The sequence below is a fragment of the Notamacropus eugenii genome, chromosome 5 (genome assembly GCF_028372415.1).
Source record: "Notamacropus eugenii isolate mMacEug1 chromosome 5, mMacEug1.pri_v2, whole genome shotgun sequence".
Lineage (NCBI taxonomy): Eukaryota > Metazoa > Chordata > Mammalia > Diprotodontia > Macropodidae > Notamacropus > Notamacropus eugenii.
Genome location: NC_092876.1, coordinates 84,361,569 through 84,373,864, shown reverse-complemented (window position 1 = coordinate 84,373,864; position 12,296 = coordinate 84,361,569). Strand labels below are relative to the sequence as shown.

Genomic DNA, 12,296 nt, shown 5'->3' with positions numbered 1-12,296 from the left:
ACAAAGCCTGGGAATGGTTCTGTTATATCTTGACGATTTTAAGAGAAGAATGGGAAGAGAGGCAAGAGGAATTAATTAGGAAAAAAGGGAAAAAAAGATTAGGGAAGATTATCTCATAAACAAGGTGTACATCTATATTAAGAAGGGGATGAGGAAGAGTGGCTGACCCTTGCACTTCACTTTCATCTGAACTGGTCAAAGGAAAGAAGAAAAAACACATAAAGAGTTGGGTATAGAAATATATTTTGTTCAGTAGGAAAATGAGGGAAAGGGGCGAAAGAAGGAAGAATTGAAGGGAGGAAAATTGAAGGGGGAATTAATCCTAAACAAAACAAACTAGGGATTTACAAAAATGCAGCTCTTTTTGAGGTGGCAAAGAATGGGAATCTGATGGGCACTCAGAAATGGAAAATAGTTGGAAAAGTTCTATAGATGTGATGGAATAGTGTTGTGTTCTTAAGACATGACAAGAATAGTAGCAGAGAACCTAGGAACACTTGTATGACCTGATGCAGAATGTAGTGAATAGAACCAGGAGAGCATTTTATACAGTAACAACAATATAATTAAGACAGCTTTGAAAGAGTTAGGAAGTCTGATCAACATAATGACCATCCGTGATTCCAGAGGACTGGATAAAACATGCTAGCTACTCTTGATGGGAGAGGTGAAGGACTCGAGTGCAGAATGATATGAGGTTTTTTTGGACACATCCAATTCAGGAATCTATTTTGGTTGACTTTACATGTTGAAATAAGAGCAACAGAAGTATCTCTGGTCTGTGAAGCTGCCTGTTACTCTGGGAGTGAGGGAATTGGGAAGGATAGAGAGAGAGAGGTGCCTTCTCTCAAAAGAATGTGAGGGTCCCCCAGCTCTTCCCTTCTCATCTCCAACCTATCCCAGGCTTTTCAATTCCCTCTCTCCTGTTGGTAAACAAACACTACCACCATCCTTACCAGGACCTGTAATTTACAGTGTTTTAAGTCTATTTACCTCAGCCCATTCTGACTGGGGTTGGGGAGGCAAAGGCAGAGGAGACATGCCCCACTCCATGTCTCTTTTCTTTTTTTCTCTCTCAAACCTAAACCTTTTTCTCCCATTTAACACCCCCCATCCCAATCTCTTTTATTTTCATTTTTTTGTTTGTTTGTTTGCAAGGCAGTTGGCATTAAGAGACTTGACCAGGGTTGGAAAGCTAATAAGTGTAAGGTGTCTAAGGCTGGATTTGAATCCTCACTTCAGGACAAGTGCTCTTATCTACTGCACAACCCCTAGCTGCCCCTCCCTTCTTAGTTGTCCATTCCCTTTTTCATTTTGTCTCACTTGGTGGTCATTTTGGTTTCTGTTCCTTCCCAGACTGTCCAAGGGACTTGGGTTCTTATAATTTTTCCCTTTTTCTCTGCCTCCTTTATCTTTCCTCCCACAGATCGGGGGTGGGGGAGGGGGATGTTGCAGAGTTGGCTGGGGGTGATCAGTAAAGAAACCACCAATTTAAAAAGAGGTAGAAAATGTACTCAACAATGTTCAGTTGAAAAAATGGGCTGGATTTTTTGCAAGAATCATGCCCATGTGCACCATTGGTAACTTCATATATATAGACTATCATATATGTATACGTATGTACATATGTATATATACATAGGAAGAACTCAAGGCAGATCTTCAAAATATTGGACAGATCCTCTCTGATTTCACTTTTGGAATTTAGTGATATCGAACATTTTATTTTGGGTGGTAATACCCAAAATAAAATAGTTTGTGTTTCTTATTTGAAAAATGTTTGTATTTCTCCACCAGTCAAGAAATAGCTCTTAATTTATGTAGTTGTGCTATATTCATTTTACTATATAATTATATAACTCCTGACCACTTTGGAAATATAACTGAAATGTCTCCTGAGACTGAGGGTTTTTAGAGTAATAATTTACATTAATGGTCATCTAGTGTAACCTCACCCTGATGTTTAATCCCTGAACAACGTTTTTTTTTCCTTTTTCCTATCTTTATTTTTGTTTCTTCATTAGAAGATATCCCAAGCCCACCCCCAGTCGTCATGGTGCCAGTTCCTGTACCAGTGTTTGTGCCCATACCACTGCATCTTTATACACAGTATGCACCAGTCCCATTTGGGCTTCCAATACCAGTGAGTGATTATTCTAATTTAACTAAAATGTAATTTATGGTTTTCCTGTAGTGTATAGTTTTTCATATCAAATATTGGACTTACTGATAAAAGTGGGAAAACAGCCTTTTTCACAATACACCTGATGATGAGTCTGATAATAATGATAGGTGATATTTAGCGTATTATGTTTACAAGGTGCTATATATATATATCTATATATACATATATACATGATCTCAGTTGGTCCTTACAATCCTGTAAGGTAGGTATATGTAGTCACATTGTTTAGTAATGAGTGCATATTTGTCATCTTCTCGTGTAATCATGAAGATAGATATTAGAGATTGTACGAGAATATTAACATTGATGTTCAGAAAACAGTACTGGAAAATACAAACAGAAATATTCACCTTTTACTTAGATGATCCAAAACTTAATGAAATAAACTGATAGCCAGCCTTAACTTTTTAATAATAATTTTAAAACCCCTTGTATTTGCTCACTCTTCTGTTTCTTTCAAAGCAATTTAACATATCCTTTGATCTTCTCAAAATATTCCCATGAAGTAGGTTTTCTTCTCATCACAAAAGACATCCATTTATAAAAACATACATTCAACAAGAAAATCATTATCTAAATAACTCTCTAATTTTATTACAAAATTAGAGTTCTGTTTTATAACTCTTAAATATTTTTTTAGATGCCAGTCCCCATGCTTATTCCTACAACAGTGGACAGTGCAGATAAGGTCAATGAGACCATCCAAGACATTAAGGAAAATATGTCTCCTCATCCATTTGAGACTGACCTTCTTCAGATGGCAGAAATAATTGCAGAAGATGAAGAGAAGGAAAAAACACTGTCCCATGGAGGTTGGTGTTGTCAAAAAATACTGTGCGAATTTAATAATAATAGACAGTGGTGATAATTTATTAATAATTTCTTAAGGGATGAGAGTTTCTGGTGACTTTTAAGCTTTAAGCCTGTTTGAAAACTTTTTTTAACATTTTTTTTGTATTCTGAGATACCCACAGTGTATATAGTCTTTATCTAGAAACATAATTTGTTTCAGGTTCATTGTCATCTAGTACTCAAAAGCCATCATGATTATTTGTGTAATTTTCTTCTGTGTGTTACCTTTTTTCCTTGATATATGTACTTACTATAAACAAGTTATTTGAAAATCCATAGAACTATAGGCACTGAAAGTAAAAAGAGGTCTCAGAATTTATCTGGAACAACCTCTACTTGAGTAGGAATTCTTCTCTACCATCACACTACACACAACCTACTACCATGCCAATCAGTGATCATTAAATATTCCATCAATTATTAATTAACAAGCATTTACCAGGCACTTAGCATGTACCAAGCATTGTGTCAGGCATTTTGAAATACAAAAACAGAAATCTTTGCCATCAAAGAGCTCATATTCCATCAAAGAAAACTGCATACATGCATGCGTATATGTTGGTAAACAGATATGTTTGCATATACATGTATATAAACACAGGTATGCCATATATACGTAGAGAGTAAATGCAAAATAATTTGGTGGGATTGGAAATAATAGCTGCAGGGGGTATGGTTCAGGTCAAGAAAGGCTTCATATAGATAGTGGCCCAGAAGTTGATGTTTAAAGGGACCTAAGCTCTACTGTGTATTATGTCTTCTTCACTTAGCCTAGCCTGTATATATTCTGAGACAACTGATTCTCTAGTATATGATTTTTTTAAAAAAGGTAAAATGTACATGTATGCCTTCATGAAGTTAATTCTTAACTTTAGTGACTTCAAAAAAATGAATATCTCTTTTTTTTATATGAAGATATACTGCGATTCTTTCTAAATTGGCTCAGGAACCTGCCATAGCTTATCATTTGGGATGAGAAAAAGAAATATGTGTTTATGTGTGAGTGAGCTTAATTTCCTGATCATTATAAATTGTTTCTTTTTTCTTGAGGGTCTCAAACATCTGAGCATGAGCTCTTTCTTGACACCAAGATATTTGAGAAAGGTTTGTACTTTTAAATACATTCTGATTTCTCCCAGTCCTGTTTTTCTAGTCAATAGCAAGATACTGTGCTACATATCTCACTTGGTTTGGTTTGGTTTTGGAAATTTTCTTTTGTCTGTGTTAAAATTTCAGATCAAGGAAGCACATATAGTGGTGATCTTGAATCAGAAGCAGTATCTACTCCACATAGTTGGGAAGAAGAACTTAATCATTATGCCTTAAGGTCAAATACCACACAGGAGTTGGATCTAGAGCTGAAGCAGTCACCAAAAGTAGATACAGAACAAGATCTAGAGGCAGATTTTCCATCAGGTTTGTGCTGAGCTGTAAATTACCTTTCTTAGATTAGAACAATTCTCAAATGATATTTATCAGACAGTCAGAAGGTAGTAGGAATAATTACTTAGGTCATAATGTTGAAAATATATGATTGACACCTTTGCAGAGCTGTTCCTATTTAAATAGTCTATTTCATTTTTATCAGCTTCTGTTTACATATCTTACTAGTTTCAGGGAAGGATTTTTAAAATTCACATTCTAAAACTGCCATACTTCATTTTTCTTAATTGTCTGGGGAATTTTTCCTTCATAATCCTAACAAATAAAGCAATTTATAGGAATCTTCCTGGTACTTTAATTTTTTTTGTCCATTTAAATTCACTTTGTAATTTTCTTTTGGATATAGAAACTTTTGACCCCCTCAATAAGGGAATGGGAATTCAGTCTCGTTCAAGACCAAGACGCCGACACAGAGATGGCTTCCCACAACCCAAACGAAGAGTAAGCAGAAACTGTTTCATTGGGTCTTGATAAGTTTCTCTGATATTCTTTTTCTTCATTTACTCAGTAGACATTTATTGAAATTCTCTATGTATCAGACATTTTTCTAATTGCTCTGTAGATCATTGGTGTCAAATTTAAATAAAAATGATGGCCACTTTTCCATACATAAAAATCCCTGTGGACCACATATTGATTTAGTTTTAAAATATACTATCTGTATTTTATTGCATTTTAATTTTTTAAAATATTTGCCAATTATATTTTAATCTAGTTCAGGCCTCTCTCAGAAGTGTTATGGGCAACATGCATGTTTGACACCTCCAGTGTAGATTATTTTAATTTGTTTTATGGGTTTTTTTGTAGCACTGTTTTCTGAATACATTTTTGCTTCCAATAAAAACAATCTTGGATCAAAGGCAAATTTTCTGTGAAAAATATTTAGAGGGATAAGTCATTTTTTCTACTCATAAGTTTTCTTTACCCCTCAAGTAATTAAAAACCATAGTCTCAAATACACTTCTTCTATCTTTAGTGAAAAATACATAAGTAACTTGCCTTTCCAACCAAAAGGAAGTAGCTGTGTTGGAATTTGAGAACTTAACAATTATTAGCTTTCAGCCATATATAAAGAGTAGAACATGTAACTGTTCCAATGATCTGTTCAATTCAGTAAATTTTTACTAAACATTTATATGTATGAATGTAAGAATCATTGTGTGCTACTTTACTGAGGAAACAAAGGTGAAGAATACCACTTCTGCCCTCAAAGAGCCTTCATACGTGATTTTAGAAGGGTTCAAGAGACATATCTGAATAAATAAGTGATGCAATGTAAAAATGCCACAAGGGGAAAGGATAAAGTGCTGCAAGAAATAGCAGCAGGGAAAACTCATTTGGCAAAGGTGGGTTGGGAAGGTGAGATGGTAGGAAACTCGATTCATGAGATGATGTTGGATTTTGAAGGAAGTTAAAGAGTTCTACGGGCAGCACTGAGGATGGGGGTAGTATGTTCTTAGCATAGGAAATTGCATGGCCCATGAGTTGTCTCTCTGTAGTAGAATCTTAGCTTCTTGAAGATGGGGACCTTTTCATTTTTGTCTTTGCATCCCAAGTCTCAGACAGAGCCTGAAGCTCATAGCAGGTACTTAAATTAATGCTTGTTGATTAAATGGAGTTGGAAGAAGGCAGGACAAGATTGAGGATCAAGCAGTAAGCTTTTGTGCCTGCACCATAGAATGTGTGATGAGAAATAGAGTGAAATACAGTAATTGGAAAAGTAGTTTGGAGTCAGATTGTGGGGAAACAAATGCTAAGGAGTTTGCGTTTTATCCTATGGTCAGTTAAACTAGTGAGAGTTTTTGAGTAGGGAAATGCCGTGGTCATATCTGTGCATTAGGAAAACTGATTGGCAGCTATGTGAAGGATGAATTGGAGAGTGAAGAGCCTGGCGACAGGGATGACTACTAAAATATTCCAAGCCAGAAGTAATGATGTCTTAAAATTGGAGAGAAGAGATTAGACACAAGATTCTCCAGAAATGGTAACAAAAGAATTTGACAGCTGAGTGCATATAGGGTATGAGAGACAGAGAAAAGTCAAAGATAACTCTAAAGTTCAAGCCAGAGTTATTGGGAGCATGATGATAGAGCAAGAGATAATAGATATGTACCCATCAAAAAAGGTCATATGAAGTTTGTTGCCCTTACAAAGAAAACTTTCCAGTATTATAGATGCTAGCATAAATATCCTAAGATTTATTTACTGTTTTGTCTGAATGACCTATAAGATCTGTCAACTCTAACTCTATGCTTTTTACACTCACTTGTGACTACATTGTACTAATACTCCACGAATTTCATCATCACTAATTTTGAAAACCTGACTAATTTATAGAGCCATTAAGGTACTACAAAAGGGGTAAGGAAAGCTTGTCTTTCCATTGCCTACACTTCCTCTTGCTTCCACTGAGAAATAAGAAAGAGGGTAACTTTTCTCTAAAGCAAAGTTGGTTATGTTTCACTCTTTTACTTCATTAGGAGGTAAAAATGGTATGTCTGGTTGTCTCGTCAGTTCATTGTTAATGTTAACAATATTAATATCTTGATATATTAAGTCATTTCTTTCTAAGAAGGGGGCCCAAAGCTAAAAATTATATCCTGTATATTTGTAGGGAAGGAAGAAGTCTATAGTAGCTGCAGAGCCCAAGAATTTTGTTCAAGGAACAATTCAAGGTGGTTCAGTACCCCCAATGACACTGAAATACATGTATGGAGTAAATGCCTGGAAGAATTGGGTTAAGTGGAAAAATGCCAAGGAAGAACAGGGGGAGCAGAAATTTGGAGGTAAACATACGTAGGCTTTCCTTAATAAAGGTGAGCGGCCTGGGGGTGGAGGTAGTCAAAGAGGGCCACAGGTCTATGCAATTAAAATAACTCTATTGGTACAGTAAACTAGGTATAAAGATTTCCAAGTCTAATCTGGGTGTGAAGATTTTTACCCTTTCATTTAAGTTTTTCATCTTTCCTTGTCAGGTGTTGAACCCGTTCCATGCCCTGATTCTTTGGGAAGTGCCCAAGATCATTCACTCTCTCAAGAAACCTCTGAGCCCAGCTGCAGAGGTATAACTATTTTACAAAATCTGTTTTCTTTTCATTTTCTCAGCGTGCTTAGAAATATCAATGTCATTGTACATTTTTTTTGTGTTAATAAATTGTGAAAAAGGAACATTATTGAAAGGGCACTAATTTTTTAGTCAAGACAGGTTTTGTCAACCCTTCCTCTTACTAATTGTGATATTGAGCAAATAATTTTATATCTCTGACTCTGTTTTCTTATTTATAAAAATGAAAGGTGGTACTTGTACTACCTGTTTCACAGGTTTGTGAATACCAAAGGAGATAATATGAAAATATGTTGCAACTATAAATCTTTGCATTAATCTAAACTGTTGGGATTATCAAATATACAGGTGAATTTCTGATCTCATCAATTCAAGAGTTCTCACAACCATACAGATTACAATCCTTCCATGCCCACCTATTCTATGCAATTGTTGTTCATGTCTTTATAAAATTTTGCCTCAGGAGGGCCATCTAACATGCTGGAAGTCTTCCTCATTTCCCCCCAAAACATCACAAGGGTACTGTCCAGTGTAGCACTCTGACCATCCACCTGTCATCCCTTTCTCTCATCACCTGACTAGCCCGTCTTCTCTTCCTGTTCCTTGGAGTACCTTATTGGTCACATATTGCAGCCTGCTTATACCCCACCATATGTCTCTTCATTGACCTCTGAGCGATATTCATACTTAGTTCTTCAAAGGCAGTTGTGTTCCATGTCTTACTGTCATTTAACAATGTTAGCATGTTATTATAATGTTAGTTGTTAGTATTGAAAAGCTGTATCTTTGCTTTCACAGAAAGCTTGGGAGTCAGTAAGTGTGCTTTGTCATTTCCTGAAAGAAATTAAGTGTGCTCTCTTCCTTCAACTCTGGGCCCAAGTTGCTTTTCTGTGCTTTCTGTGCCATACAAGATCCCAGTATGCGGTTGATTATGAAAAAGTGTTTGATTTGGTAGAAAGAAATCCCAAGGGAGAGGCATTTTTACAATGTATATCCTGTCCATGTGCATCAAGATGATTCCAGTCTTTGGATGATATGGCAAGAGAAATAACCCTGTTCCAAAAAATTAGACTAGGCATAAAAGAAGAAAGATATGCATGTCAAGGATTTTCAAGGTTTTTGCGGGGGAAAAGATATAAGGCAAAATATGTGGTCGAAGAGGGATGCTCTGTGATTGGTAAGGTCTTCGAAATGCTCTTCCATCAAGTCCTGTGTCATTTCAGAGGGAAGAGATCTGTATTCACTCCAAGGAGCTTGAGATATCCATCCATACAGGAAACACCAACAGTTTCAACTTTGAGATTATTGTTATGTCAAATAACTGAACAAATTGTCCCAAACATTGCCATTGGGCAGATAAATCAGTATCTCACATGCAGATTTTTGAATGAATGGTTTTATGATGCGGTTCTGTTTTGATTAGTCTCATGTGAGGGCAAGGAATTTGGGGTCATTTTCTAACTGTGCATAACAAACAGCAAGAAGCTATAATGTGGTCTCGGACTTATTAGATGTTGATATTTAGTATTCTTATCCCACCCTCCACAGTCCGCCCTATAAAGCTAAAGGAAGAAATTTTGTCCTGTACTTTTGCTGAATTGAGTTTGGGCTTATGCCAGTTTATCCAAGAGGTGCGGAGACCAAATGGTGAAAAATATGATCCAGACAGCATCTTATACTTGTGCCTTGGAATTCAACAGGTACCAAATTAAATTACTTTTCTTTATTTCTTACTGGTACTGGCAAGTGTTACTTTTTAGTAGTTCTGGAAAAGCCCATGAATCAGTTTGAAAAAATAGTATAATAATTTGTGCTTATTTGGACATTTGTTCTCTGTAACCCAGAAATTAGTTCCTGTGGTTGGTGTAGTATTGTTTTGGGGGCTCTCTTAGGGATGAGGTTCAGATGGCTTTGAAACTACAATCCATCTTATTTTTAAGATTTTAGATTGGTCAAACCTAGTTTTCAGGAAAAAATGTGACAACTGCATTGATTTCCTTCAGGTGCTTGTACTTATTAATATTTTAAAATGATGAGTGTACCCTGTTTAACAGAAACTTACCATAGCCATTTGGGAAAAAAAAATTCTATCAATGATCAGATGAATCAACTATCTATTGTGTGCCTGCTGTTTTTTTAGACTGGGCCATAGACCTTGTTAAAACATATTAATAAGGGATTTCATCCTCACCCTTAAAGAGCTGACATTCTAAATATGTAAAAGTAAATTAACATTAATTGCCAATTGAATCTTATAGAGATATTATTTGTGTGGAAAGATGTCATACTTCTCCATTAAAGAAATCAACATTTATTAAGCAATCACATTAACAATGATTAATAACCCTCAACTCGATTACTAAAGAGTCATAAAATAAATTTTCAAAGTAAGTAATGCCTTTGGAATGAACACTAAAGTTTAAACAATTTAAAGGAACTGATTCATAGATTCAGTATACAGAATTTCATATCTGAATGTATCTCAGGAGGCATCTAATCCAACTCTTTCCATTATAGGAATTCCTTCTACAGTAATCTCAAACTGGGGTAGAGACTTCCTCTCAGACCAGCTCGTTCTGCTTTTTGACAACTTTAATTGTTTGGAGTTTTTCCTTATGTTGACCTAAAACTTGCCTCCATTGTTTCTATTTTTGCCCTATGGAGCCAAGCAGAATAAGTGTAGCCCCTTTTCAGAATGGCAGTTGTTTAAATACTTGGAGACAGTGTTGATGCTATCCCTCTGCCTTCTCTGTTCTTAACATCCCAGGACAGTTGTATGTCCTAACCAGTCATGCAGCCAGATCTAAAGCCATCTAATTGTATTGTCATCTAATCTTTGTTTTACCTTGACGTTAGAGTTCTTACATAAAGTAAATTCTGAGAACCAGATAACACATAAGGGACACTTGTTTTGTGAATATAGTTTTAAGAGAAATTCCTGGTTTTATGATTTAGATTCAGTACAATATTTGTATTTTGTGGTTGATTTCTAAGTTATAGGTAGATGTGAGTTAGTTAAATTATTAATGTTATTAATTTTAAGTGAATTTCCCAGTTAACCAATTATTATCCACTTACATACTAAAATTGTCTGTGGTATGAGGACATAGGACAAAGAAACAAGAAGTGTTAGAGCTTTCTTCCCACTATGCACAATTTTATTTTCTGATTTAAGGGCCTTTCTGCTTCTACATCCAATAATCCTCTGATCAATTCAGTTGTCTTTTAAAAAGTAGAACCCTTTACCAGAAATTAATTTAGCTAGTAAAGTAAGCTAAGAAAGAAAAAGCATCTTCCCTCCAACTTACCTACAGGTAAAAATGGTTAACTTTAGAAATCCATAAGAAAAAGGCACTTTAAAAATAAAGTTTGATTAGAAATCAAACCCTTTCTATCATTTGGGTCCTCTGCTGTGCTCTTTAGCATTTAATTATGTGCTCTATTTTATTCTCTTATTATTTTGTATCTACTTATTGTTTCCCTGGATAAACTAGATTACACTTAACCTAATCTGTTCTCAGAAATTACATAGACTTTATTCTCCATGTCCAGCACTGTAGGCCTGGGTTTCTTTCCTCTTAATAACTGTAATTAACAGGTAAAGTGTTTTATTTTTATGACAGAAACTTTTTTGGTTCTGGGGTTAAGGTCTCCTGAGTTCACTTTAATATTGGCTAGCTCTTTTTAATTTTTTTCCAAAAAAAAGTTCTTTTAAATATTTAAGTTTAAATTGCCTTTACTACGTTTTTAAATGTGATTTTTTTTAAAGTACATACTTGAATCTATTTTAAAATGTTTTGGTATAAATTAAATTCCTTTAAAAACCACTATCTGAGGAACACATCTACTCAGTAAATTTGAAGTGTATTTATATTTTATTATTCATTATCAAGACCGTATGTCATACAAGTTTAGACAATTCTGACCTTATATAAATTTGCTTTATGCAAATTTCAGCTATATAAAGAATTCTGAAAGAAATCTACATTCCCAAAAAACACCTTTGTTAACTTTACTGTACAGTACTATGTGTGCTCGTGCTCTTTCTCTCTCTCTTTCTCTCTCTCTTCTCCCCCCGCCTCCTCCTGCTCCCCAGGTTCAACACTCTGTGGGCTTTCTCTTTCCCCCTCCCCTCAAAAATAAAATTTTTAAAAAAACCTCCAAGTGAAAGCAGATACAGCTTGGCTAGAAACCTCCAGTGCCAAGAGAGAAAACCTTTGCCCTCCTCTGACCATGAGTGTGAGAGGGACAATAATATATTATGAGGCTAGAAATATAAAATAGGACCAAGTTTTGAAATGTTTTACAAGCCAAACAAAATAATTTATATATTATTCTATAGGTGATAGGGAGCCACAGGAATTTCTTGAGTAGAGAAGTGGTATGCCCACTTCTTAAGTGCAGCTCTGCACTTAAGGAAAATTACTTTGGCAGCCATTTGAAGGATAATTTAGAGCAGAGATGGACTTGGAGCAGGGAAACCAAGTAGGAGGCCATCCCAGTAGGTGAAGAGGCCCTAAACTACACTGCTCAGGGAAGGGGTCAGATGGAAGAGATGTTGTGGGGAGGTGGACATGGCCAGATCAGACAGCAGATTGAATGTGAAATTCAGAGGAATAGTGAATGGTTGAGGATAAATGCTGAGGTTGTGAACCCAGGAAACTGGAGGAATAGTGGTACATTTGATCAAAATAGAGAAGTTTGGAAGAGGGGTGGATTTAGGAATAAAAATGATGAGTTCTCTTCTGGGCA

At 35.6% G+C, this 12,296-nt stretch overlaps 1 protein-coding gene across 7 annotated transcripts in view; it reads left to right on the top strand.

The window, feature by feature from the left end:
• Positions 1 to 12,296, top strand: part of LOC140504754 (zinc finger MYM-type protein 4) — a 138,112-nt gene that overhangs the window by 115,367 nt on the left and 10,449 nt on the right. For 6 of the 7 annotated variants that reach the window (XM_072610083.1, XM_072610085.1, XM_072610082.1 and 3 more), the window contains 8 exons: positions 2,025 to 2,143; positions 2,826 to 2,997; positions 4,088 to 4,141; positions 4,274 to 4,453; positions 4,827 to 4,921; positions 7,095 to 7,266; positions 7,456 to 7,542; positions 9,093 to 9,244. In XM_072610083.1, coding sequence (XP_072466184.1) covers positions 2,025 to 2,143; positions 2,826 to 2,997; positions 4,088 to 4,141; positions 4,274 to 4,453; positions 4,827 to 4,921; positions 7,095 to 7,266; positions 7,456 to 7,542; positions 9,093 to 9,244 — 1,031 coding nt within the window. The remainder of the gene's footprint in view (positions 1 to 2,024; positions 2,144 to 2,825; positions 2,998 to 4,087; positions 4,142 to 4,273; positions 4,454 to 4,826; positions 4,922 to 7,094; positions 7,267 to 7,455; positions 7,543 to 9,092; positions 9,245 to 12,296) is intronic. The other variant, XM_072610084.1, reaches the window with a different exon arrangement.